This window comes from Lycium ferocissimum, chromosome 9, assembly GCF_029784015.1.
Source record: "Lycium ferocissimum isolate CSIRO_LF1 chromosome 9, AGI_CSIRO_Lferr_CH_V1, whole genome shotgun sequence".
Taxonomy (NCBI): domain Eukaryota; kingdom Viridiplantae; phylum Streptophyta; class Magnoliopsida; order Solanales; family Solanaceae; genus Lycium; species Lycium ferocissimum.
The window spans coordinates 37,198,641-37,224,906 of NC_081350.1; the positions used below are offsets into that span (position 1 = coordinate 37,198,641).

Consider the following 26,266-nt stretch of genomic DNA (forward strand, 5'->3'; position numbering starts at 1 on the left):
GATGAGTTGAAACAATAAATGAGTCGATGCCCAACTCTTTCAAAGTTTACTTGGGTTGGGTCAAGATAGGCTAAGTAATGGGTCATAACTCAACCCGCCCAATTCTAAAAATGTTTTAATTGCTTTGTTTGTTTTCTTATAAGTTGTTTAATTACAAGGAACTTTTTCTTTTCTATCCTTTTTTTGTGTGGAGTGCCCTTCAAATGCACTGGTTTTTTTATTTTTTGTCCCTCAAATTGTTTGTCTTTAATTTTTGCCCTTAGCCTACAACTTCTAGGTTCCAGGTTTGAACCCCCGCTTAATCAAAATTTTTTAAAAAAATTGCCAGGTAGAACTTGGATTTGCAAGGCAGAGTTTTGCTTGAAGGCAGAATTTCAAAGGCAAAATTCTACCTTAAGGCCTAACTTTCTTAGAATAAGCCAAGTTTCTATAAAACTACGCTTGCGATTTTTTTTTTTTTTTGCGGCGGGGTTCGATCCCAAACACTGTAGTATTAGGCGAAGGGCAAAAATTAAAGATTACTAATTTGACGGACGAAAATTAAAGACCACCCCAAAATAAGGGCATTCCTGCGGATTGCCCCTATTCTATTATGATTATTATTACTATACATAAGTGAGGATACAAATTTTTTGTAGTCCTCACAGGGTCAAAATAGTAATTTCATTCTTTGATGATTTGGACCAGATACATCCCTACACGTGTTGTTGGTGTTGACTTTTCTTGCTCTTCCATTTTGTCCTCATCTTTTTTTTTTTTTTTTTTTTTAAATCAGACCCAGCTGGGCTCCCTTATTGAGTTAGCTTTTGCATTATTTGGGTTATACATTTTGGGCTTTGCTTCTTTAATGAGCTCATACGTATGTTTATAAAGATTTGTTCTAAATTAAGTTTCAGGTATGATGTTAAAAATTATTTTCCCTTTTTAGTCTACTTTAATTGTTATGGTTATTAAGAATAATTGATCTAAAATACGGAGATAGATTAATGTGGTGAAAGAAAGATAAATATTAATTGAGAGCAAAAATATATAAGGTAATTTAGTCAAATTATCATTTTAATCAATATTCCATCCGTCCTAAATTAACAATGACTTTAGCTAAAAATATTTATCCTGAAATAATTATTAATTTAGATAATCAAGATTAAAATTTGCAATTTTTTCAACCATACCCTTATAATTCTTTTTAATATTTCTCAAGTCTAAAAAAAATTTAATAAACAGGGGTAACTTAGTAAATAATACTTCTACTTATTATGTTTATTAATGAACGTGAAAAGAGCAAAAACGACAATTAAAACGGGATGGAGTGAGTATTTTTTTAAGGGGCGTGCAAAATAGAAACATGACAAGTAAAATGGATCAGAGGGAATACATTATTTATGTACTTCAATTATTATTGGATTAATTTATGTAAAGACTCTAACCGATTTTATAAATATTCTACTATAAACTTGAAGTCATTGAGAATTTTATTGTACTAGCTGATCCTAGAAGATTAAAAAAAATGAGTTTTGTCAAAAACTCTTGCTACATGAAATTATAAGTGAAATTAGGACTTAATAAACACAGATTTAATTTATTACTTTCAATAACTAAGAAATTACATGCTTACAAATTCATAAAAATGCCAATAATTTTCGGATTGTAATCTTCATCAAGTTGTAATTATTAACATATTTTAAATTATGTTATTTTACAGAATAGCGAATCACTTGTAGTCCCTTTCATATTTTCTAATTCTCCAACTAAACTTCCTTCCTCATAAATAAATTTTTACTTAAACTTATCCAATTATGTGATTACAAATTTTAATAATTATGAAGACTTATCAACAAGACATGTTTAACGTGTCACTAAATTATATTAATTATGAAATTAAAAAAAATATCATACAAATTATATTTTTTAAATTTAAAATACTATTTTTATAGTTTGAGTTTAAGCCCGGGCCTGATGAAACTAGTATCTAATACATTGCACAAAAATATATTCTTAAATATGTTTCTTACCAATTTTTTTAAATGGGTCAACTTAATCAGCCCAACTCTTAGATAGGCTAGCTTGGGTTGTGCCCAAATTGACCCATCATAAAAATATGCCCAACCAAAACCGGCCCAAACTAAAGAAGGAAAATATGCCCGACCTAGTCACGGCCCAAACCTAAAGAAGGAAAATGACTTCCCTCATGTTTGGGCCCCGAGTCATTTTTCTTTATAACTATTTTACTTTTCATGTCATAATTATCACTTGGTCTAACTACATTTGTACATTATTATGAATGTGTAATAATAAAAAAACTCATTAGAATACTACCCGATTTGGTACTATTACTAACATTCCGAGAAATATTATTTGCACACAGCAGCAAAGTACCAACAAAAACAAAAAAAAAATTCAAAAGAAATACTCGCGGTGAAGACATAATTCAGCGTGGATTAGAAGCTATATCTACATGCATAGAAACAAAACATTTATTAGAAACTTATATCTTTATATTAAATTCACATGTTATCACAAATACGTAATAGGCACAGAACTTGTTTAATAATCGATAACTCAATAATGATTGTTCAATTATACATATGAACAAGAGACAAAATTGATGAATTAAAAAAAAAAAAATCCCCCCATCACATGAAATGGAAAAGGAGTTAAAAAACAAATGACACTATAATACTAGACAGCTGCATGTGACTTTGAGCCTGTTTGGATTTACTTATTTTAGGTGAAAATCAAAATAACTTCTAAGCACTTTTATAGTGTTTGAGTAAAAAAATTAAAAAAAAATACTTTTAAGCACTTGTTTTCAAGTCAAAATAACAAAAATAAAATTCAAAAGTCGTGGTTAAATTAGAAACATGGATTTTGGCTTATAAACAAAGTTTTCAAAAGCGGCTTTATATATGTTTTGGCTTTGCATCTATAAACCAATGAAAAAAATATGAGTTTAATTATACAAATTACAAAGAATAAAAGACCAAAAAAAATAAAATGAAAATTAGCGGCATGAAGCTACAAAGAAGTTACCCATATTGTGGATATAGTTTAGCAAAATGATCATTGTGTTAGTTGCAATGATTATCTCTTTTGGATTATAATTTTTTTTTTAAAAAAAAGAACAGCCTAAAGTGAATCGTGGGCGGCTGTTTTCTTCATTTAATTTTTCTTTCTTTCTCAAGAACCTTGTACTATATCTATATGTCAATGAAAGGTTCATAATTGGAGGGTTTGAAGTAAAAATTTAAAATTTATCATGTTTTACGGTTTTGTTTAAATATAGTTGTACGAATAATGTAACTATGGTCCTTCGACGCTTTGTTTCGCCACGTTTGTTTGTATATGACTAATATAGTTAATAACTCTACCATATACAAAAGAGAAGGATCCTATTTTGTAATGGCTAGTTAATTAGCAGAAAATATTTTCTAAGATACACGTTTTTTATTAAAAGGGAAAAAATAATTTCTTTTAATTATAATCATTTCCCTTATAGTTACATATTCCAACTCTTACCTTCTTTTTTTAGGGTCCGGAAATTTCAACTCTTACTCCAAATCAATTACTCTAAGAAGCATTTAAACAATATAATCGTTTTCATACACTTAAAAAAGCACTACACTATCCAATTTATTGACATCATTATAATGTATAAAATCAAAAGACGGCTATAGACGGCTTCCTGTGACTTTCTATGTTTGACTAATTAGCATTTCATAACCATTGATGTAAGCAATATCTTGAAAAGAAATAAAAGATTTATGATAATAACAAAAGACAAAATAAGAAGTATAAATTTAGCTTCGTGAAGCTACAAAGAAGTGACTGTAGACACTGAAATTTAGTCGAACTTAAATCCACAAATTAATTTGGATCATATTCTAAATTCTAAGTGTATTAGTCCGAACAAATATTATGGGCTAACATAATCGGATTTATTGCTTAAATCCAACATGTATGGATTTAATTGAAACTTCAATTCAATTGGGTTGGTCTATCTTGTCGGACTTCACCATTGAGCCCGCTCTTCTATTAGCCCAAGGTCCATGCCACATGTCAAATGACGTGGCGCGCCAAGTCAAGTCAAGGACAATAAAATCATGCCACGTGCATAAGTGACGCACGTGTCAAGTCAATAGAAAAACCCAATCAAATGTCGCCAAAGTTGTTCAAATGACACGGTTCAACCAATCATATACAAAGAGCTCTCCCCGCAGTTATAAATGGGTCTTCACAAAGGAAGAAAAATAGATGTAGCTCTCGGCCGCAAGTCTTCCGCATACTAAGAAAAGAGAGCTCAGTGGGGAGTTTCCATAAGTTTGTGATTAAAGCTCGAGGCATTCGTAGTGAAATATCAACGACAAGTGATCATGTCTATTCAAGAACAAGCAAAGCCCTTGATTGACGGCCGTATCGAGGAGAAGAATCGAGAGGATTACATCTTTTTATTTAAGATTTCATAAAGATTGTAACCCACAAATTCTTGAAATCAAATATTATTCTTTGTCATTATTTTCTTGTCTTGATTATTATTTTCGAGAACGAAAGATTAGTCGTTACAAATTTGGCACGCTGTGGACAATCTTTACCTCTCATCTCTTCTCCAATGTTGAAGTTCGAAAACACTAAGATGGCTTCCAAGGTCAAAAATCCGCATCCACAAAAATTATCGGATCCAAATTCTCGATTCTTTGTGGAAAACATCCTAGATGTTACTAAGGGAGCGTCGGACCGTCGGCCAAGCCAAATTGCTAGGAGAACAGGCTTCGCAAGCACCGAATCTATTTTCGTCTTTGGTTCTTCTTCAAAAGGCATGAGATCTCCGCAAACACCATAGAAAAAGGCGAGGATGTCGCCAAAATGGTAGAGAGGGTTCTTGCCCAACTTAGTTTATCTAAGTCCATGAAATCCTTCCGCATGTAAGTCGATGATGATGTCTTAAGCACCTGGGATCTACTCCGCATAACATGTTCGCATCATATGTTAACGAAAATCCATCCATCACCTACGATGGTGGTGCATGCAATGATGACTAATTCAACCTAGAAGAACAACTTGAAAATTTGACGAAAAGGTTAAGCCTATCGAAGTATGTTAAAGATCAAGATGCTAAAATCACCGATTAACAAATAAATTGGAGAGCATGGGCGAAGAAATCTACCCAGCTGTGAAGCTTCACGAAACACAAGGAAAAGAATCTTCAAAACAAGCAACAACGATCGAAGGTCCAAGACCCCGCCGAAGGTCCGATTTCCATTTTTGAAGGACTTCATCATCGAGGCTATCAAGGATAAATTTGAGCTCGCACCCAAATCTTCTCTTACATATGCCAAGCCTTATACGCGAAGGATTGATATCATGCTTGGCTATCAACCTCTAAAAGAATTATTTGTAATCGAAACAACACATAGCACACTTTATGAAACTGTGTAATGCGGAACAAATGAAAAAGCAATTTGTTCGATTAGATGCCTTCGATTGGTACTAGACCTCGAACCTATTGATAGGTGGGAGCAACTAGAGAGCAAGAATTTCTTAACCACTAACACGAGTGCGCGTTGTGAGCATGATAGATTTACAAATTATGAAGGGTATGTTGACTTCACATCGCTGGAGGAGCTTGAGCCTTAATCGCAAAGATCGCCTTAGTGAAATGGGATCGAAATGTGCATCCAAGGTATGCATTGGGGTCTTCGTTACATCTTAAGGAATAAGGCCCAAAACATTTTGAAGATTCAGCGTGCGCATGATATAGAATTAAGCATTGATACAAGTAGAGATGATTGTTGCATGTACGTGAGCCTGCGAAGATGAAGATATAGAAACATAAAAGAAGTTTTCAAGATGAAATAGAAACTTATATCTTTATATTAAATTCACATGTTGAAATCACAAATACAAGTAATACGTGAGCCAACAGAACTTGTTTAATAATCGAAATGCTCTTGATACAGTCTAAATGATGTCATGTTCAATTATAAATCCTCGATCGAATCAAAGCTAAAGATCAAGAAATTCCTTAAGTTCGAGCTAGATCTATAGTTGTGAAGCTCTTTAAAAAGCTAAACTCATATCAAGAAGCTCCTCCGGAAGCTAAATCTACAAGTTTTGATGCTCCTCAAATTGGCAAAGTCTTGAGTTTCAAAGCTCTTCAAATTCTAGCTAAATGTTCAAGTCCGAGTTGTTCAAATATGAGCCAAATCTTCAAGTTTTGGAGACAGTCTTCAAGTTACGAAGATCTTGAATACGATCCAAATCTTCAAGTTGCAAAGCTCTTCCAAATTTTAGCCGAATCTTCAAGTTTAAATTTTCAAATTTGAGCCAAATCTTCAAGTTGAAAAGCTCCTCAAATTTGAGCCAAATTCTCAAGTTACTAAGCTCTTTGAAATCAAGCATATTCTTGAAGTTACAAAAAAATACTTTACTCCCGGCCCGCTGAGTTTTTGGTACGGCCCCTGAAAAAAAAGTCCGCTAGGTTGAAAACCTCGAAAGAGGCGGCCTAGGCAAAATTTAGGACAAACAAAAAAAGTCCTCTGAGTTGAAAACCTCGAAAGGGCTTTAGGAAAAAGTTAGGACCAAAAAAAAAAAAAAAAAACTCTTCTTTTTTCTCGAAACTATGAAATGACTTGATATCTTGTGTTTGGCTTAGAGTATTATTCATTCGGCCGCATAAGTTTAATAAAAAAGGCGGCATGACATATGGTGACCAAAATTAATGTTGGGGCATCACATTAATTCTTTCAAATACAAAGACAAACATTGCAAAAGAAAAGAAACAAAAAAGTGTACAAGATATGAAAATTGGATTTTGGTACATCAATGATTCAAAAAAAAAAAATGGGATGAAACTATATGTACATCATCCTATACAAAGGATTTATGGTGAAAGCAATTGAAGCGAGGATGTGATCAACTTGTCTTAAGTGCCTTAATCAAGTGTGCGTTATTTCTTCAAATGGTGACGTCACTACAAAAACTTGTCAAGTCGAATCTAACGTGCATTATGTCTCATATTCCACATAGTTGTAGTTCGAGCTTCAAAGGATCGAGCAAGGCATAATTTGGAAAAAAAAAAAAAAAAAAAAAAAAAACACGCTCGGACCTAAAGTTCTATAGCTAATCCGGAATGATTTCTTCCACGAAACGTCCCCTTCATATCTAAATTTTTTAGACAAGCATCTTATGATTTCATCTCCACAAGAACCTATGTACTATATACGGTCGATGTGAGATATGTCAATGATGGAATTCATAATTGGAATACGGTCGATGTGTCTCCATGGAATACGGTTGCTCACTCTCTAAAGATGAAATTTACTCCAACCTCTTTCTATCATGTTCTTACGAACGACCATTGTTGTTTAAATATAGCACTTTTGTACAAAAGAAAGATAACTATGGTCCTTCGCACGAAGCTTCGACTCTAAACGAATCGACGCCACGCGTTTCGTTCTCTCGGCTTTATTTGTATGCCATTGGCACTGCCTTGATATAAGATGGATATGGACTTAGTACGACAATCTTTGGTAGTCCAATATCACAAGCTTTTTCAATTCGAATATCAATCTTTTAACTTATGCTTCGTCGTCTTCGCATGTGCATTACTCCGTTGTCAAGAACTCAAGTAGCAACGTCACCCGGCTTTAACACTTCAATTGCTGAAAATCTTATCTTATTTAAGTCAATTTTTTTATTTTTATCTTTTCTCGTCTACCATTCGACAGAAGATTTCAAAAGAAAGCTCTCCTCGAGCGAGAAGGCACCGATCACCGGAGGCCGAACCTCCAAGCAAGGACTTTGGCGTTCGAATTTCGTTCGTGGCTCACTATCTTTAGATGAGGATGCGAGCGTATCGCGGTCACGAAAGTGAATCATCTTTGTTCAAAGTTAAAGCCGTAAATGCGCCTAAAGACCTGCAAAGAAATAAAAAAAGGGACAAGTAAGTTTCGTAGCATTGTCCAAAGCCAAGAAAGCAAAATCGGATTCGTGGCTGATTAAAAAAAATATACTCGAACTAATATAGAAGCATTTGATTGTGGTTTTCGTATATGACGTAGCTCTACGAGTCTTCTTTCCGACGCCACAAACCGTTCGTGATGCGATGTTCCTAAGTCAAGATATAAGATTTTTTTCGTCGTGACGCACAAAGCTAATGAACCGTGGAACGCAACTGAAGGTCCGATTCTCGATCAATATACGAGTAAATATATAGCAATTTGGTCTTGGTTTCCACGCATGACGTAGCTCTACGAGTCCGAGTTTCCGAAACATCGGATCATGATTTGCGTCCACATCGAGATATGGATTTTCTACCATGTACATTAGAACGAAGAAAGTGACGAAAATTCATATCAAGGAAAATTACCCTGATAAATGACTGTTCGAACCAACTCGACGATGCTACAAACAGTCTGACCACATTTAAGGCAGGATATTTATAGATGTCAAACACAAAGAAATTTCATGGAACCAAATTATGGAAAGTTAAGTTTATACATGGGAAAGTTTGAACTTATGGAAATTTCATATGTTCTCTAAGAAAATAACAAAAATACCATGCAAATATGGAAAGTTTGGAAAGTATGGAAATATTATGAAAAATATGGACGTATTGAGGCTAAAAAAAAATGACAATGTCTAAAAAGGAATCATAATATGTTATGAAAATTTGTTGTTGTTGTTGTTGAAAAAGAAATCATAACTTGAGCTAGCTAAACTAGCAAAAGTAAAAAAAAAAAAAAAAAAAAAAAAAAAAAGGGCTTCAGGGATTTATCTTAATACATTTTGCCTTTAAGTTTATGACCCAAAAACAAAATTATGATACTTAAGTCTTGATAACATTCTTTGATAAAGAACTTGAGTCAAATGGCATAACGATATTTCCCGTCAGCGGAAACGCCTCGAAGGCAATACGAGTTAAATGATCGAAACTCTGGACCGTATATACAAAAAACTCGACGATCAAATTGCGTGTTAACAAAGAATCCTATTTTGCTAAGTCTCAAATATTTGTTAAAAAAGAAATCGCTACATGGAGTAAAAAAAAAAAAAAAGTTTTCTACGAATGCTTCAGGTCTCGTCTTTAAAGGTTCAACAAGTCATGCACCTCAACAAGCCTTAATTTGTCGAAATTTAGTCGAACTTAAATCCACAAATTAATTTGGATCATATTCTAAATTCTAAGTGTAGTTCAACAAATATTATGGGCTAACATAATCGGATTTGCTTAAATCCAACATGTATGGATTTCTTACCAATTCAATTGCTAGTCTATTTGTCGGACTCCGGAAATTTCAGCCCACTCTATTACGTGCTTCAAATGACGTAATAAGTCAAGTCAAGGACCAATAAAATCATGCCACGTGCATAAGTGACGCGGCGTGTCAAATAAGAAAACAATCATAATCGTGTTCAAATGACACTTTCAACCAAAGCACTACAAACCACAACCTCTTATTGACATTATAAATAGGGGTCTTCACAAATCAAAGGAAGAAAAATGAATGAACAGAAGCTTCGCCCGCAAGTCTTCCGCATGTAAAAAAGTGTTTCTTTGTTTGATTTAATTAAAGTTTTGTGATTAAAGCCCGCATTCGTAATAAATATCAACAACATTGATGTCTTATTCAAGAACAAGCAAAGCCCTTGACAAAAGTCGAGGAGTAAGAATGCGATGATTACATTTTATTTAAGACAAAGATTGTAACCCACAAATGTCCCGAAATCAAATATTATTCGTCGCTATTTTTCTTGTCTTGATTATTATTTTCAGGAACGAAAGATTAGTCGTTACAGTGACCTCTCTCGATATAATTTAGCAACATTCTGTTAGTTGTAATGGTTTCCCTTTTGGATTATATTTCCAAAGGACAGCCTAAAATAAAGCGTGGGCGGCTGTTTTTTTATTTCCATTTTCCTTCTTTTATCTTTTTTTCCCATCTTTGTTTGAATGAAACATTCTTAGGATGACTTTTTTATCAAAGAAAGAAAAAATAGATTTTCACAAAATCCGGGAAAAAAAAGATCTCTAAGTAGAGAACTGTATCTGTTTCTTACGTCACCCAAAATATAGTTATGGACTTTGTCGTACTAAGCTCAAATTTGGACATCAACTAAAAAAGTTCATTAAAATAAAAATTAAATATTTTAAAGTGCAAAAAACAAATATTAACGTACTCCTTAGAAATAAAATGACTGGAGAGTGTTAAAGTTCTCGGTTTCGAAAATATTTTAATTTATTCATAATTCATCTCTTTTAATTGGGCTGGCTATAGAATACGTAAAGTTTGTTGGCTAGACACGTGGCACTACAATTAATCCAACTATGGAAGAGTCATTACGATTACTCGTCGAGCACGTCTCCAATTCATACAACGTACGGAAGTGTTTTGTGTATATATATATATATATTCTTTTCGTTCTCTTTTTGGTGCGCGGTGAACTAATTTTAATATGATTTGATTGTTCAATGAAAAGAAAGGAGAAGCAACGCCATATATATTATTATATGTGTTCGGGTGTCTAAAAGATATTTAGTAGGCGTTTGGCCATTGAAATAAAAAACTTTTTCATTTTTTTTTGAAATTTTAGAGTTGGAGTTATGTTTGCCATAATTTTTGCAAATAGTATTTTTTTCTTTTCTTGAAATGTACTTTTTCAACAAGGTTTAAACAAGTTTTTCTTGTTTTTCAAATTCCAAATACAGACAAGTTGTATTTGGAATTTTTAAGCCAAACATTTAATTTTTGAAAAAAGTGAAAAATCTGGAAAAAAGTGAATAATTCTTATGGCCAATCGGGTCCTTGACTTCATATGAAGTACAACGAGAATTGATTAAAAATTAGAGATGATCTATAAATTTTTTTGTTTCTCACTTTTAGTATTCGATATCTACTTTGGACCAAACTAATCACGCTTTGTGCATGTGTTCAAGAATATCATCTTAAAGGATAAAATATTTTCTAATAGATGCGACTTTATTTTCATGATTTTGAACGCGAAAAATTTAATTAAAAATGTAATATAATCTACTGCTTCGTCATAATCTTTAAACGGGAATGATGGATATTTTAATTTGATTCCTTATAGGATATTTCATGGCTCGTGATCTTCTTTGGATTTGGGAAATCATAGCATTTCTTTTCGAAAGTAGGGCATTTCACTCAACTTGGAATGATAAAATGGATAATGGGTTTATTTGGTTCTTTTCATTTTTGTTTGCAATACTGTGTATATGGTTTAACATGCTCCAACAAATAAGATCATAATTTGACATAATCAATATTTTTTTTTAATATTGTTCGAGCATTTTGTGAGTTCTAATGCTAGATTGCTAGTTATGCAAGACAAATGTTAAAACTTAAAAGTAATAGTGTCCTTATAAGTTTTTGGGACAGCATTTCCTGACGTTCATTTATTTTTCGTTACATAAATTTATATAATTTTAGTGCAATTAAATAAAATTTAAATGACTAGTCTTGAAATTAGTTCAGAACACTATTAGAAGTATATCACCACTTTTCATCTACTTATTTCTCGTGCGTTTTTAATGGGAGACTTCAAATCAACTGAGCATGAGGAGTAAATCAGTTACAACTTACAAGTCTTTCATAAATCCCATAGTATTCTTGGTCATTTTTCCTTTTATACGTCCCTTAAAAATTATAAATAAAAAATATATTTTATTACCTTATTCTTATCTCTCTTCAATAAATACATTCTAATAAATATTGATTATTTTCAAAAACATTAATAGTAAAGGTAAAATGGGAAAAATTTAATTAATTTTATCTTGATTTTGTAAATGAACAAGTAATTTGAGACATATATTTTTAATGGAAAAGGCTAAATATGCCATCAAATTATCGAAATGGTTCATTTATGCACTCGTCAATAGTTTGGCCATTTATCTTATCGAACTATCGGAAATGAGCTCATTTACGCCACTCATCAATAGTTTGGCTTATTTATGTCATTGCACCAAAATGACTCATCCACGCCATTTTTCATTAACGCGATTTTACAATACGGATATGACACGTGGCCTTCAACTAGATTATGGTTGTGGGTGGGTAGGGTGTATGGGTAGGATTTTTTTTATTAATTGGCGATTTAAAATTGGGTTGGTTTAATTAAATAACGTAGACCTCTAATAAGAGGTCATGTGTCATATATGATATTATAAAACTGACGTTAATAAAAAATGGCATGGACGGGTCATTTTGGTAACCAGCGATGACGATGAAAATGAGCCAAACTATTGATGAGTGGCATAAATGAGTCATTTTCGATAGTTCGATGACATAAATGAGCAATTTCCTATAGTTCGATGACATATTTGAACATTTTCATATTTTTAATAATGTGATCAAATAATATGCGACGGAGGGAGTACTTTTTGTTTCTTTAAAGAACTTGTGGTACATGTGACAGTTTTGACATCTGACCCAAAAGAGAAGATGAGGACTATTAATAAACCTCAATAATTAGGAGACAGTAACAATGGTGTTGGTTAATTGAATATGAAAATTAAAGAACTTGTGGTACATGTGACAGTTTTGACATCGGACCCAAAGAGAAGATAAGGACTATTAATAAACCTCAATAATTAGGAGACAGTAACGATGGTGTCGGTTAATTGAATATGAAGGGACAAACAAACAAGCAAGCAATGGGCACAAAGATCAAGAATCAAGGCCAAAGCAATAGGCACAAAGATCAAGAATCAAGGCCAACACTACAATGGGCAAAGTTTTGCTAAAACTATTAGGACCAGCCCATTGAAGGCCAGGTTGATTGTGCTACTTTCACTGTTTCACACTTTGACACTTGTTTTCCGCAATTGCGGCTTTAGATAAAGACTCATTCATCCCCATCAGTATGTTATTACCACTGGATACGAGTATCATTGGTTGTATTAGCTCAACGATTAATATCGGAGCTAATAATTTAGCGGGACGCACACTAAAATGATGGAATGATGGCGTGTGCCCGGCTTATTTAGTGCCTTTGCCCTTTTACCGACGGATTTATAATTTTTACTCATAGCTTTAGAGATATACACCCATCAAAATATCAATGGATTTTGGTAAGTATAGATACGCGACTATGTGGGTGACACATAAGTAATTTATAAATAAGTCATGTAGAACTTAGGTCATGATAGGTCATGTAAAACTTAATTCTAAGAGAAAACAGTTGAAAGTGCAAACAATGTTCATATTGAAAGTTTGGTGATAAAAAGAACACTCTTAAACATGCGGCTTGATAAAAGCTAACTATATCACACCGTATTATGAATATTTTAGAAATGTTTTAGCCTATCACTATTCGATGTTAATCGGAACAAAATATAAAAAAAAAAAAAAAAAATTGGAGTTGCGTGTCTTGTAATTAAGGCCACCTATAATGTAAACTTAGCTAGCTAGGAATACATAGGTCTTTTTGTGTAGATGGGGTCCATCGAATATTAGGTACTCCATCTGAAAACTCTAATTCTAAGACGTAAAACCTTAGGTTCTATTATTGCGTGCTGACACCAAACCCAAGTTCCATCAAACTAAAAAGGCCTAAAGAAGTTGATAGCTCTAACTCATATGAACATCCTTTAATTATACTTCTTTATTTTACCCTTTTTCACTGGTTCATTGATTAGTAGAAACACGGAAAAGGAATAGTAGAATTTATTAAGAAGATAATTGTTTTTGTGAGATTAAGATTCTGCATTTAATAATGAAATATCAAAATGAATACTCATTTTCTGGTTTATTTAATAGATTTGTAATACGTTGATTTTTTAACTTTGCAGAAGGATGATTGTCGTTTAAAATTATATGGATTATGGATAACCTATTTATATATACCAAGTAGATTTTTTAATACGAAATACATAATTTTGATCAAAATTATAGAATTCTGTTTAATCTGTAGCTAAAAAATTTAAGTTTCGTCCCTGACTAGCACTAGCCCATAACATGGCAATTGAATTTCCAGCTCCATTCATCAACTTTAAATTGCCAATAATTATTTATAGGAACGTCTGATGAACATATTCTTATAAATGAAAATTAGTTATAGTTCTGGACTTCAAGCTTTGAGAATAAAATATTTTTCAGTAGAGAGCATTTCTCCTTAAATGAGTAAGTGGGGAGAATCCAAATAATTAATCATAAAAGATTTTTAGAAATCGTACACTATCGAAGTGGAAGACAAGATCCGGTTTAACCGGCAAGTTACTAAACACTGAACACCAACAGTATCCCACACTACAAGCCCCTTATGCCTTATATTTATCTCTTATCTTGAACTTAGGAAAAAATCTTTTAAGAAAAAAAGCTCTTATAATCCGAACAAAGTCTAATTTTGTTTTAATTTTTTATGTTTAAGTGATTAAGAATATCATTAGTTTAAATTTCAGAGACAAATCGTAAGTGATGAGTTTGATTCTCATTATATGCAAAATTTACAAAAATTACACTAAATAGTAGATATGAAATTATAACTTTAAAATATAATAATTACACTAAATAGTAGATATGAAATTATAACTTTAAAATATAATAAATTTAAGACTAAAAACCTTTAATATTGAATCTATAAAACTTAAAACATGGATCCACCAAATACAAATTATGACTTTAATCGAAATTCAGCACTTGGGCAAATCTCGAAAAATAGAAGAATATTCAAGACACGCTTATTATACAAGCTGCTATAGTTGCGTTTATCCAAAATTTCATAAACTAAAGCGAATGGATGGGTCCTTTTTATCCAAAATTTAATACTATTGACCAAATTGTCAGACCCGAACGTACAATAATAGCCAAAATTGACTGGACTGGGAAGTAATTTCAATCGGGGTAGTGTTTGCGTTGGCAATTATGACAAGTGATGATAAGAACATTAATTTTCACTACATGACACTACTAAAATTAATTAAATAAATTACAGGCAAAAAGATGAAAGTAACTCCAAAAATATACGAAAAATAAAAATTAAGAACAATTCATCCTCATTCCATATTCTCACAATTGTAGATTACGCAATCAGTAACTTTTAGATTTGATTTTAGACACCGATCTTATTAAACTGCCCCTGTATTAATTTCACTACATTGCACTACTAAAATTAGTAAAATTTATAGGCAAAAAGATGAAAGTAACTCCAAAAACATACGAAAAAATGAAAATTAAAACTATTCATCTTCATTCCATATTCTCAAAATTGTAGAGACTAAATGACTGTACAATAACTTTTGGGACCTTTTTTTTCCACTTTTCTTCCCTCATTTTTTTTTCCTCTTTATCTTGTACTACTATATATACATTTCACATTACTCGGTAGTTTTAGATTGATTATTTGAACTTTCACCTTTAATGCTACAATCCAGTGGCAATCGGAGAATATTCGCCGTAAAAATCAGAAATACCAGAAGCCAACCATAACCTCTCATTAAAACTCTCTTGCATATCATCAGGTATAAAAGGTGTCCTACAAAGTGGACACGTCTTCTGATCATGATCCATCCAACGGTCCAAACAGTTCTTATGAAATATATGCCTACAATTCATCAACCGTCGGATCTCATCTTCACCGTCAAATTCATACAAACAAACCGCACAGCTTTCGGGCGGGTCAACAAGGTCCGAAAACTTCACTACGGGTAATAGCTCACGGATCAGCGTTGCGGATACTGAATGGAGCTCCGAATGTGATTCGGGTCGGGTCGGGAATGACATTTCGGGTTCGAGGAAATCACCGAGACCTAAGATGGTGAAAAATGTGGAAATGAATTTTCTGATGAAACCCAGGAGTGTTAGTACGTGGACTAGGAGCTTGGGTAGGAATAAATCCGTGTAACCTACAGGGAAACCCATGATGATTTCTCAAAATGCTAAAGAATTGTCGATTTCGACTAAAGAAAATAGGAGAAGAACAAAAGGCAACACTAAATTTTTTATGTATATGTGTAAATTGGGAAGAAGAAGAAGTTGAGATTTGAGAAAGCGGAGGAGAAACGGAAAACGGGGAGGTGGGTTATATAGTGGGAAAGTAGGGAGAAAAGACAGAAAAGGTCATGAGATTGGATGAAATTACGGAATGAGGTGTCGGGTACGGACGTGAGGATGTATTTGTATGTATACGCTAATGTTCTATTTTGGGCCGCTCACTGATGAACACGTTTTGTTTGTCCTCTCTTTACTGTGAAAATTTATTCTCACACCATATTTACGTCCAAATTATACTAATTTATCATGATTAAATGATAAATAAAACTCCCCTCCGTCTCAATTTATGTGGCATCATTTGACGTGACATGAAGTTAAAAAAAAAAAAAAGGAAGACTTTTTGAATTTATGGATCAAAATAAGTGTTAAATATTTGTATAGCTATAAATTATCTAATAAAGTTAAATTGTGTCTAAATAAATAAAAGTGACATTATTTTTTGGGACAGACTAAAAAGAAATGTGTGCCACATAAATTGGAATAGAAGGTGTAATATACATATTAATTACAAATAATATGCAAATACATGTTATGCATATATTAATTTTATATAAATATTCGAAGCAGGTAAGATTCTAGCCATTTTTACGTCCAACAATCAAATTTCTGGATTCTTTTTCACCATTTGGATAGTTTTGGATAGATTTTAGAAGAAGCGATAACTATGAACGTATTAGTGTAATGTAGCGCTTGGAGTTGTCTAAAACTACATAAATCCGATTTGTGTTTAATTGATATCCAATTTGACTTTTGAAAGATAAAAGTTTTGAGATAAACGAAGCAGTACTGCCTTGAAGAACAAATTTCTCATTTTATGTGTAAAATTAGACATTTTTGGATATCTCATGCAAATTTTCACTTTAAGTTAATGGTCGACCATTGCATATTCAGACAAAAATCCAACAAAAAACGAGGGTATCACAAGTATCTTAGGAACTACTATGAAAAAGTAAAGCACAAACAAAACTAATTAATATACGGTCCATGTCACACAAAATTAAGGGGATGAAGCTTCCTTTGTGCATTTTCCTTTACATCAATTCCTTCTTTTAATTTGTGACGAATTTAATAAATCTCTGGTTTTCTATTAAATAAAGTATGCACAAATCTAATGATATGAATGACGTGAAAAATTGGTGGGCCAGAGAAACAATTATGACATATTGTATATGATTATACATATAATTCAAGGAGAAAACTCGGATATGCAGTTTAAAACAATTCATTTTGTATTTCAATTTATGCACCACCAACAGATAACATAAAAGTAATTTTTCCTTGAACAAGTTGAGTATTTATATTTATAACAATTTCAAGAGATGAGTCACAGCCCACAAAACAGAAGGAAAAAAAGGTATTGGTTGTTCTGTAACGAAGTTTCGAGGAACTAATCTTATGTATATCTATTTATTATAAAATTATGATCAAGCGACACCATTATTCGTACAATGTCCATTGATAAAATGTAGGAAATTGAAGAAAAAGATGGGAAATTTTTTGTGTATCTTGCTTCAATAGTGTTCACGTATATATACAAGCAAATGGAAACGAAAAGAATCTTCTATATCCTATGACTCATATGCACAGCTGTCCTATACATTATTTGTTGTCTTTCTAACGTAAAAATATTCTTTACAATGATTAAAAGGACATAAAAGGAAAGTCCTATTATTATATACACTAGGTATCATCCTTTCTATATTTTGTACTGCATTTTGTATACGGGTTGGTTGTGTCATTCAACTTGGGCCAGTCATGAGTAGTAGTAACATATTTGTCCGTTGGCCCAATGTGATTTAGAAGCCCAAATAATTTAAGTATAGGAATGGGGGTCTTCTTGTTCGATACAAACGAAGTCAAACTCCTTTTCTTCACCGACCAAAATTCCTTTTCTGAACAAGACTTCATCTTTTTCAAATCATCAGATACTGAAGCTTTAGGGATAGAAATGTTAGGCTCAACAACCCCCTCAAGTTGGAGGGGAGTAGAAGAACTCCTAACTTGCCAATTTGTGATTTATGTGAGGCACCAGATAGGGGTTTAGTGAAAACATCGGCTAATTGAGAACTGGTAGGGACGAAATGTAGAGAGATCAAACCAGCCAAAAATTATTGGCGGACAAAATGACAATCAAGTTCTACCTGTTTGGTTCGTTCGTGGAAGACGGGATTTTTCGCGATATGCATTGCAACTTGACTGTCAGAGAGTAGGCGAATCGGAAGAGAAGGTGAAACGGTGAGATCGGAAAGAAGACGAACCATCCAAGTGAGTTCAGCAATTACCTGACACATGGATCGTACTCAGCTTCCCCAGAGGAGAGGGAAATCAAAGATTATTTCTTTGATTTCCATGAAATGGGTGATCCACCAAGACTAATGAAAAACCCACTGACAGAACGACGGGAATCCGGACACGCACCCCAGTCGGAATCACAAAATGCGGCTAGTTGAAATGAAGAATTAGAACGAAAATAAACACCAAGATTTGGACTTCCAGTCAGGTAGCGTAGACAATGGATTGCAGCTTGATAGTGTGGTACCCTAGGTTTCTGCATATACTGACTCAAGTGTTGAATTACAAAACTCAAATCAGGTCGAGCATGCGTAAGAAAATTCAATTTTCCCACCAAACGTCGATAATCAGTTGGATTAGGCAACAAATCTCCAGATTCAGCGTAGAGTTTGGTGGATGGTTCAAGTTGAGAAGGAGCTGGTTTCTTATAAAGGCAGTTGAACTCTGAAAGCAGCTCTAAGGTAAATTTCCTCTGTGTAATGATCAACCCTTGTGATTCCCTTAGTAACTCCATGCCTAAAAAGAAATTAGCAAGACCAAGATCTTTGATGCGAAATTCTTAATTGAGAAAACACTTGAGAGAATCAATTTCGGTGAGATTATCCCCTGTTAGCAGAATATCATCGACATAAACCGCAAGTATACAGACACCAGAACTGGTTTTCTTGTAAAATAAAGAATAGTCATTAAATGAGTGAGAATAACCCTTGAAAGTGAGAGCACCAGTTAATCTCTCATACCATTGTCTCGAAGCCTGTTTGAGACCATATAATGAAATTTTTAACATACAGACCTGTTTAGGATTAGAAGCAATCATACTAGATCGCAACTTCATATATACCTCCTCTTGTAAATCACCATGGAGGAATGCATTGTTGATATCTAACTGAAAAAGTGACCAATTTTTCTTAATTGCAACAGCCAAAAGACATCTCACAATGGTCATTTTAACCACTGGAGAAAAAGTCTTTGTGTAGTCAATACTTCCCTTTGAACATCACCTCGAATGACCAATCAGGCCTTATATCTCTCTATAGAACCATCTGCCTTATACTTTATTTTGTAAACCCATTTAGAAGGCAGTGCTTTCTTCCCAGAGGGAAGATCAACAATTAACCAGGTTTGGTTTGCCTCCAAAGCATCAAATTCCTTTGCTATTGCTTCCTGCCAACAAGGATATAAAAAAGCATGGGAAAAAAAGGTATGCTCATGAATAAGAGAAACAGAGTTGAGTAGAGATTGGTTGGTTTGTGAAAGAGCAGAAAAAGGGATAGTGTTAGGAGAAACAGGTGCTGTAAAACAAGACTGAGAAACATTAGTAAGAAATAGAGAATTACAGATATAGTCTTCTAGGTATTTAGGAGTGGTAGAAGGTTTGTTAGACTATCTAGTAGGTAAAACAGGAGGAGGTGGGGCAATGGGTAGTTATGGGACAGGATTGTGCTGAGGTGGGGCAGGGGAAATGGGTGGTTGTGCGTTAGAAGGATCATGAGAAGAAGTAAAAACATCAGGTGGTAAGATAGTAGGTGATTGAGGAGGGGTAGAGGTAGAGTGATCAAGTGTGGAATCAGGAAAAACAACAGACGGTGTTGAAGAATCATATAGGGATGATACAAGATCATTAGGTGGTAGGGTGTCATTTGATGGAAACACAAGATCATTAGGGGGAAAGCCATCAGAAGAGTGATCAAAAGGAGTTGAAGTAGGAAAAATAGGTACATCATTAGAAGAATTGACAAAGGGAAAAATAGTTTCATGAAGCTTAACATCTCTAGAAACAAAAACCTTGTTATTAGATAGGTTTAATAATTTGTAACCCTTTTGATTGAAGGGATAACCAATAAAAACACATTTCATTGCTCTAGGATCAAGTTTGGCTCTAAATTGAGAAAGTGTACTAGCATAAAAAGGACAACCAAGAAAGTGTACTAGCATAAAAAAGACTACCAAAATTTTTCAAAATGTGATAAGGAGGAGGTTTGGAAAATAAGATCTAATAGGGTGATTGGAAATGTAAAACTCTGGTAGGCATCATGTTTATTAAATGTGTGGCAGTTAAAAGACATTCCCCCGAATAAATTAAAGGCAAATTGGACTGAAAAAGTAGCGCTCTATAAGTTTCTAAAAGATGTTTATGCTTCCTTTCAACTATACCATTTTGTTGAGGGGTTGCTACACAACTAGTTTGGCGTAAAAATACCTTTTGATGATAAAAATTTAGAATTTGACAAACTGGAACCTAACTCTTTGGCATTGTCTGATCTAATTATCTTAACTTTTGTGTCAAATTGTCTTTCAACCATGGTTAGAAACTGTTTTAGGATAGGAAAAACATTGCTTTTGGTTTTGAGTAAATATGTCCAAGTTCTCCTACTAAAATCATCCACTATAGTTAAAAAATATCTATGTCCATCATGGGTGGAAACATTATAAGGTTCCCAAGTGTCCACATGTATGAGCTCAAAATTGGATTTTGAGGTAATAGTGCTATCAGGGAAAGGGAGTTTGACTTGTCTAGCTTTACCACATACATCACAAGAAAGAAGAGAAGATAAGGAAAATAAAGGGAAATTGGATAGATTGTTCATACTAGAAATGGGCAAATGCCCTAGTCTTTGATGCCATAGGCTTACATTGCAAACTAAATTACTGGAAATAGAAACAGGCTTAACATGACTAGTATTTGAAATGGAAACAGACTCTGTGTCACTACTGGAAAACTTAGCACTAGATAACTTAATACAAAAAAACTTAGAAACTAATCTAGTTGCTGGCACTAATTTAGGCTGAATTTGAGAGTTGATAGGCTTGATGGGACTTGACTTGAGAACATACAGACCATCTTTAACTCCCCCAAGAACAACTGGCCTTTTCATTAAAGGGCCCTGGAAAATAGCAGCAGAAGAGAAGAAAAATAAGAAGCAATTTAACTGACAGTGAACTTATGCACAGATAAAAGATTAAATCTGAAATCAGGGACATAGAGAAAATTATGCGCAGATAAGGTCTGGAAAAATGATAACATGTCCTCTATGAGTGGCCTTAAGTTTATGAGAATTGGGAAGATTGACATAAACAGTAGTTGTTAAAGGGGTAAGGTTAGTTAACAATGATAGATCATACGTCATGTGCTCAGAAGCACCTGAATCAAGTATCCATGATGAAGAATCAGTTTGAGATAAGAAAGAATAGGAAACAGGATTGAAATGTGGCTTGATTATACCAGCACAGTTGGTTGAAACATTTGCATCAGAATTTTGATCACTTTGTTGTCCACCCTTCATCACTTGTAGCAGTTGACAAATCTGGTTAACCTAGTCAGGACTGAACACTTGAACTGCATTGAAACCTTCCATAGCACTGAATCCTGAGGCATTAGCATTTATGTTGTGATTAGCATACTGCTCATTGTTGGGAGAAGGGTACTGATTTTGAATAAGAAACTGGTTCTTTCTTGGCTTAGTGAATTTGAAATCTGGAGGGTACCCTATCAGCCTATAGAATTTTTCTATATTGTGGTTTGTCAGCTTACAATAAGTGCAAAACATCCCAGTCTTAGATTTGTCAAAATTCTTGTCAAAATTTGGTTTAAATTTTCCCGGAGCACCGGAAAACCTATGATTGTTAGATGGTTTTTGTGAGTTGTTGAACCTTTGGTTTGTGGCTAAGAATGCAGCTTCAGAGATGTGAGCAGAGACATGGACTTCCCTCTGCTTCTCATCTTGTATAAGCAATGAATAAGCATGTCGCACACTAAGAAGTGGATCCAGCATTAAAATGCTGTTTTTGACCCCTGAATAGGTTTTATTTAGTCCCATTAAAAATTGTATCAGTCTACTATCCTAGTGTGATTTGATAGTCTTTACCTTTCCTCCACATGTGTAGTTGCAAGAGCAATGATCAAATGTGTTGAGAGCATCTAACTCATCCCATAACTTCTTTATTTTAGTAAAATATCCAACAATATCATTAGTCCCTTGCACTGCATCACTTAGCTCCTTTTGCAATTGATAGAGTTGTGCTCCATTGCATTGTCCAAACCTTGCATCTAATTCTTTCCATATCTCTTGTGCAGTTTTGGAATACAATACTGATTCAGCTATGTTCTTGGAAAGAGAGTTGAGAATCCAAGAAATTACCATGTCATTAGCCCTATTCCAGGCTTTGTATTGTGCAGAAGTTGGATCTGGTTCAGTGGAGGTACCATCAATGAAACCAAGCTTGTTTTTGGCTGACAAAGCTATGACAATGGCTCTGCTCCACCCTACATAGATTTTGCCATCAAACACTGAATTGACGAGCTGCATTCCTGATGAATCGGATGGGTGAAGATAGTATGGATTTGAGGTGTCTATAGTTGTATTAGCAATTTCTTTGTGAGGAGGAGTTATGTTCATCATTTTGAGGCACGATGAAGATGATTACTCAAGAAAGAAAAGAAGGATCAAAGGAAAATTCCTTACTGCTCTGATACCATATAGGAAATTGAAGAAAAGAGATGGGAAATTTCTTTGTGTATCTTGCTTCAATATTGTTCACGCATATATATAAGCAAATGGAAACAAAAAGAACCTTCTATATCCTATGACTCATATGCACCACTGTCCTAGACATTATTTGTTGTACTCTAACAGAAAATATCCTTTACAATGATTAAAAGGACATAAAAGGAAAGTCCTATTATTATATACACGAGGTATCATCCTTTATATATTTTGTACTGCATTTTGTATACGGGCTGGTTGTGTCATTCAACTTGGGCCAGTCATGAGTAGTCGTAACCGTCCGTAGTTGACGATGTGATTTAGGCCAAATAATTTAAGTATAGGAATGGGGGTCTTCTTGTTCGATACAAACGAAGTCAAACTCCTTTTCTTCTCTGACCAAAATTCCTTTTCTGAACAAGACTTCATCTTCTTCAAATCATCATATACTGAAGCTTTAGAGATAGAAATGTTAGGCTCAACATAAAACTGTTCAAGTAAAGGAGATGAGATCGCTTGAGGTGGTTTAATCGTGTCTTGATTCGACCTACAAATGCACCGATCATGGTGATGAGTGAAGGTGGTAAAAGAGGACGAGATAGATGTAAAATCATATGTAATGAAGTTGTTTTGAAAGACTTATAATTTCTGGAAATCAATGCAGATTAGCTAAAAATAGGACACAATGAAAGTAAAAAGGTCTATATGAGTAGTTAGGAAGGAATTGGGAATAGATAGTATAGTAGGTCGATTCGAACATATGGCTTTTCTAGAAGTATTTTGACCTTATCATATATTTATATGCTAGTAAAAATATAGAGAACCTTTATTATTATTCTTACTATTACTTATATATATTTAATTTATTTTCACTTTTCTTTTTATTTGCTATGATGATTACTTAAATGAAAAAATCTTATCAGCCATGAATCGTCTGCGCGATCCTAATTTTTTGTTGCGTGTTCAGGTAAATGCACATGCTTTTACTTTTTTGAAAAATCGTTAAGGCGAAAATAGATAGATGAAATTCTCCATAAAAAAATTATAAGTTTTTAACTGTTAATATTAGGTAATGTACCGATAAAAGGAAAAGGAGATCGCAAATGACTCATTTGAGAGCCAGTGGCAGTATGTAGCTCTTTTTTCAACCTTTTGGCTGAACCTTGACCTTTACATTTTCAATGTGTTTTGAGAACAAGTATTTGCTATCTCTCGATGCTGAGAGTGATTGAAAAATGAGCATAATGCTTATGAAATCTAGTTGCACCTTATTAATTATTTTTTGTTTCTAATGTGACAATTCTACCTAATTCAAATGTAAAGTTGAAAAAACGTCAAAAGATATATAGGTTGTTATTCTAGACTCACTTCGCTCTTATAATCTTGCTCCCTATTTCAAAGTAAGATGGTAAGGACCAAGAAAATCTGTAGAAATATTGTAGAAAAGATTTAATGGGACCAAAAGGGAAAAGTCATGAAGGAATTATGCAATAACCAAAGGCATAAAGTGGGGACTAATGGTTTCTAGCATTTAATCATCTCCTTTAAAAAGCACGAGAAAACAAAATTGAAGAAAAACCAATCATTCATCTTCGTAGCTTATTGAAAAATACACAAAACATTTCAGGCCAAAACATCATGAAGAAGCAACAAATTAAGGAAAAATAAAATAATTCGTCTCCTTTTTAGCTTGAGAATTCACAAATACAAAACAGGCCAAAACATGATAAAGAAACAACAATTTTAAATAGGGAATAGAAGGAGCAAGAATTAGAATGGGCTCACCCCTTAGTAGCTAGTGGGTGATATTTGGTGCAATTGCCCATTGTGTTGTCATTGTTGCATCTTCATTTGGGTTCCACTTTGCCTATTTATTTGTCCACTTTGTTAAAGAAATCTTGAAACTTATTTTCATGTTCTCTTATTTGCCTCCCCTTTAATTAATCACTATCACCTATCGGGTTAGAGCAAGGCCGTAATTCGAATTTCTTTAGTTGAAAAACTACAATGTATATGTTTTTAGGAATGTATAGTTTCTATTGAATCACCTTAACTTTTTTGTGTGTTTATTTTTTTTATATTTTGATCTCCTTAATGAAAATTCTAATTCTACTACTGAACACTATTAGTATAAGATTTAAATCGTAGATCAGCCTATTGTTCTCATGTAGCAATCCCTTCATGTGGTTCCTAAACTGCCATTAATGAAATGGAGGGCAAAACATGTGCATATAGGATGCGATATACCTGCTATAAGCATGGGGTAGTGACAAATTATAGTTGCATTAAAGATAACATCAATACAAATATTTTTAAATATTCAAATATTAATTGGTGGATGTTGGTGGATCAAGAAACATGATCCATCACTTTACTCCAACAATTATGGGTAGTGAAATCTAGCTAATTTTAGTTTTTATATATATGGAGATAATGCGAAATGAATATATATGATCTATCAAAGAAGAAAATGTCTACGAATCCAAGATATAAAGAGAGCAAAAAGAAAAAAGAGAAGAGAGGGATTGTGGGATCATAAGGAAAAGGAAATAGAAGTGCAAATGTCGGCAATGGGTAGTGAGTGATGAGTCCTGGTCAACCAGCCAAAGAGCATGGGTTTTTTTTGGATCAAGTGCATAGGCGTGGCGTTTTCTTGGCCAAGGTTGTGGGTAGGGTACTTATGTTTACTGCATACTACTATTATATGCTCCAAAACTCACTCATCCCTTTCTCTAGACCCCTCCCCTTCACTGCCTTGGATTAACGGCAAAATTGTCTACGTATGATGATTTATAGGTTACGGAATTCAAGTTGCGGAATCAGCCATTGATAATTATACCAGGGTAGGATGCCTACGTAACATCCCCTTGGCATGATGTCCTTTCCTAGATCGTGAACGCCGAATGACTCGTGCACCAGATTGCCTTTTTATTTTCGTCTCGCCTTTGAATCATAAGAATGGAGAACTGTCTTGTAAGATTACCCAAAATAACGATTATCAGATTACCAAAAATAACGATTATCCTCCTTAGGGAGTCTATTCGACACAACTCTAGATTAATTGGATCAGTAGACTCATTATATTAAAAGATTGATCTCAAAAAAAAAAAAATTAGCTTTACTTTAAATATATATATTAGTTGCTCTGATATCAAGCTTTATGCATTAATATATACGCGCGCGCACACATATGAGTCTCCATCTATATCACATATAAGTAATGTCGACATGTCTTGTTCTATTATTCTCGTAGTCTCTGAAAAATGAAAAATTAATATTATTAGTCCGATCTTTTATAGAAACTATCCGTAGTATTTGACTTCAACCGGCCAAGCTTACTTCTTTCCCCAACCCCTCGTTTGCCCCCCCCCCCCCCCCCCCCCCCCCCCCCCAAAAAATATATATATATATATAGCAGAAAGAAATAAAAATAGAAAAAGTAAAGGAAATTACCTTCACCCTCAAACGATGTCTAACAAGGCC

General features: G+C 33.7%; 1 protein-coding gene across 1 annotated transcript; it reads right to left on the reverse strand.

Moving 5' to 3' along the window:
* Window positions 1–15,181: 15,181 nt before the first annotated feature.
* Window positions 15,182–16,012, reverse strand: LOC132030567 (brassinosteroid-responsive RING protein 1-like). Its single transcript, XM_059420262.1, has one exon. The coding sequence runs from the start codon at window positions 15,873–15,875 to the stop codon at window positions 15,378–15,380; it is 498 nt and encodes a 165-aa protein (XP_059276245.1). The 5' UTR covers window positions 15,876–16,012; the 3' UTR covers window positions 15,182–15,377.
* Window positions 16,013–26,266: the final 10,254 nt, after the last annotated feature.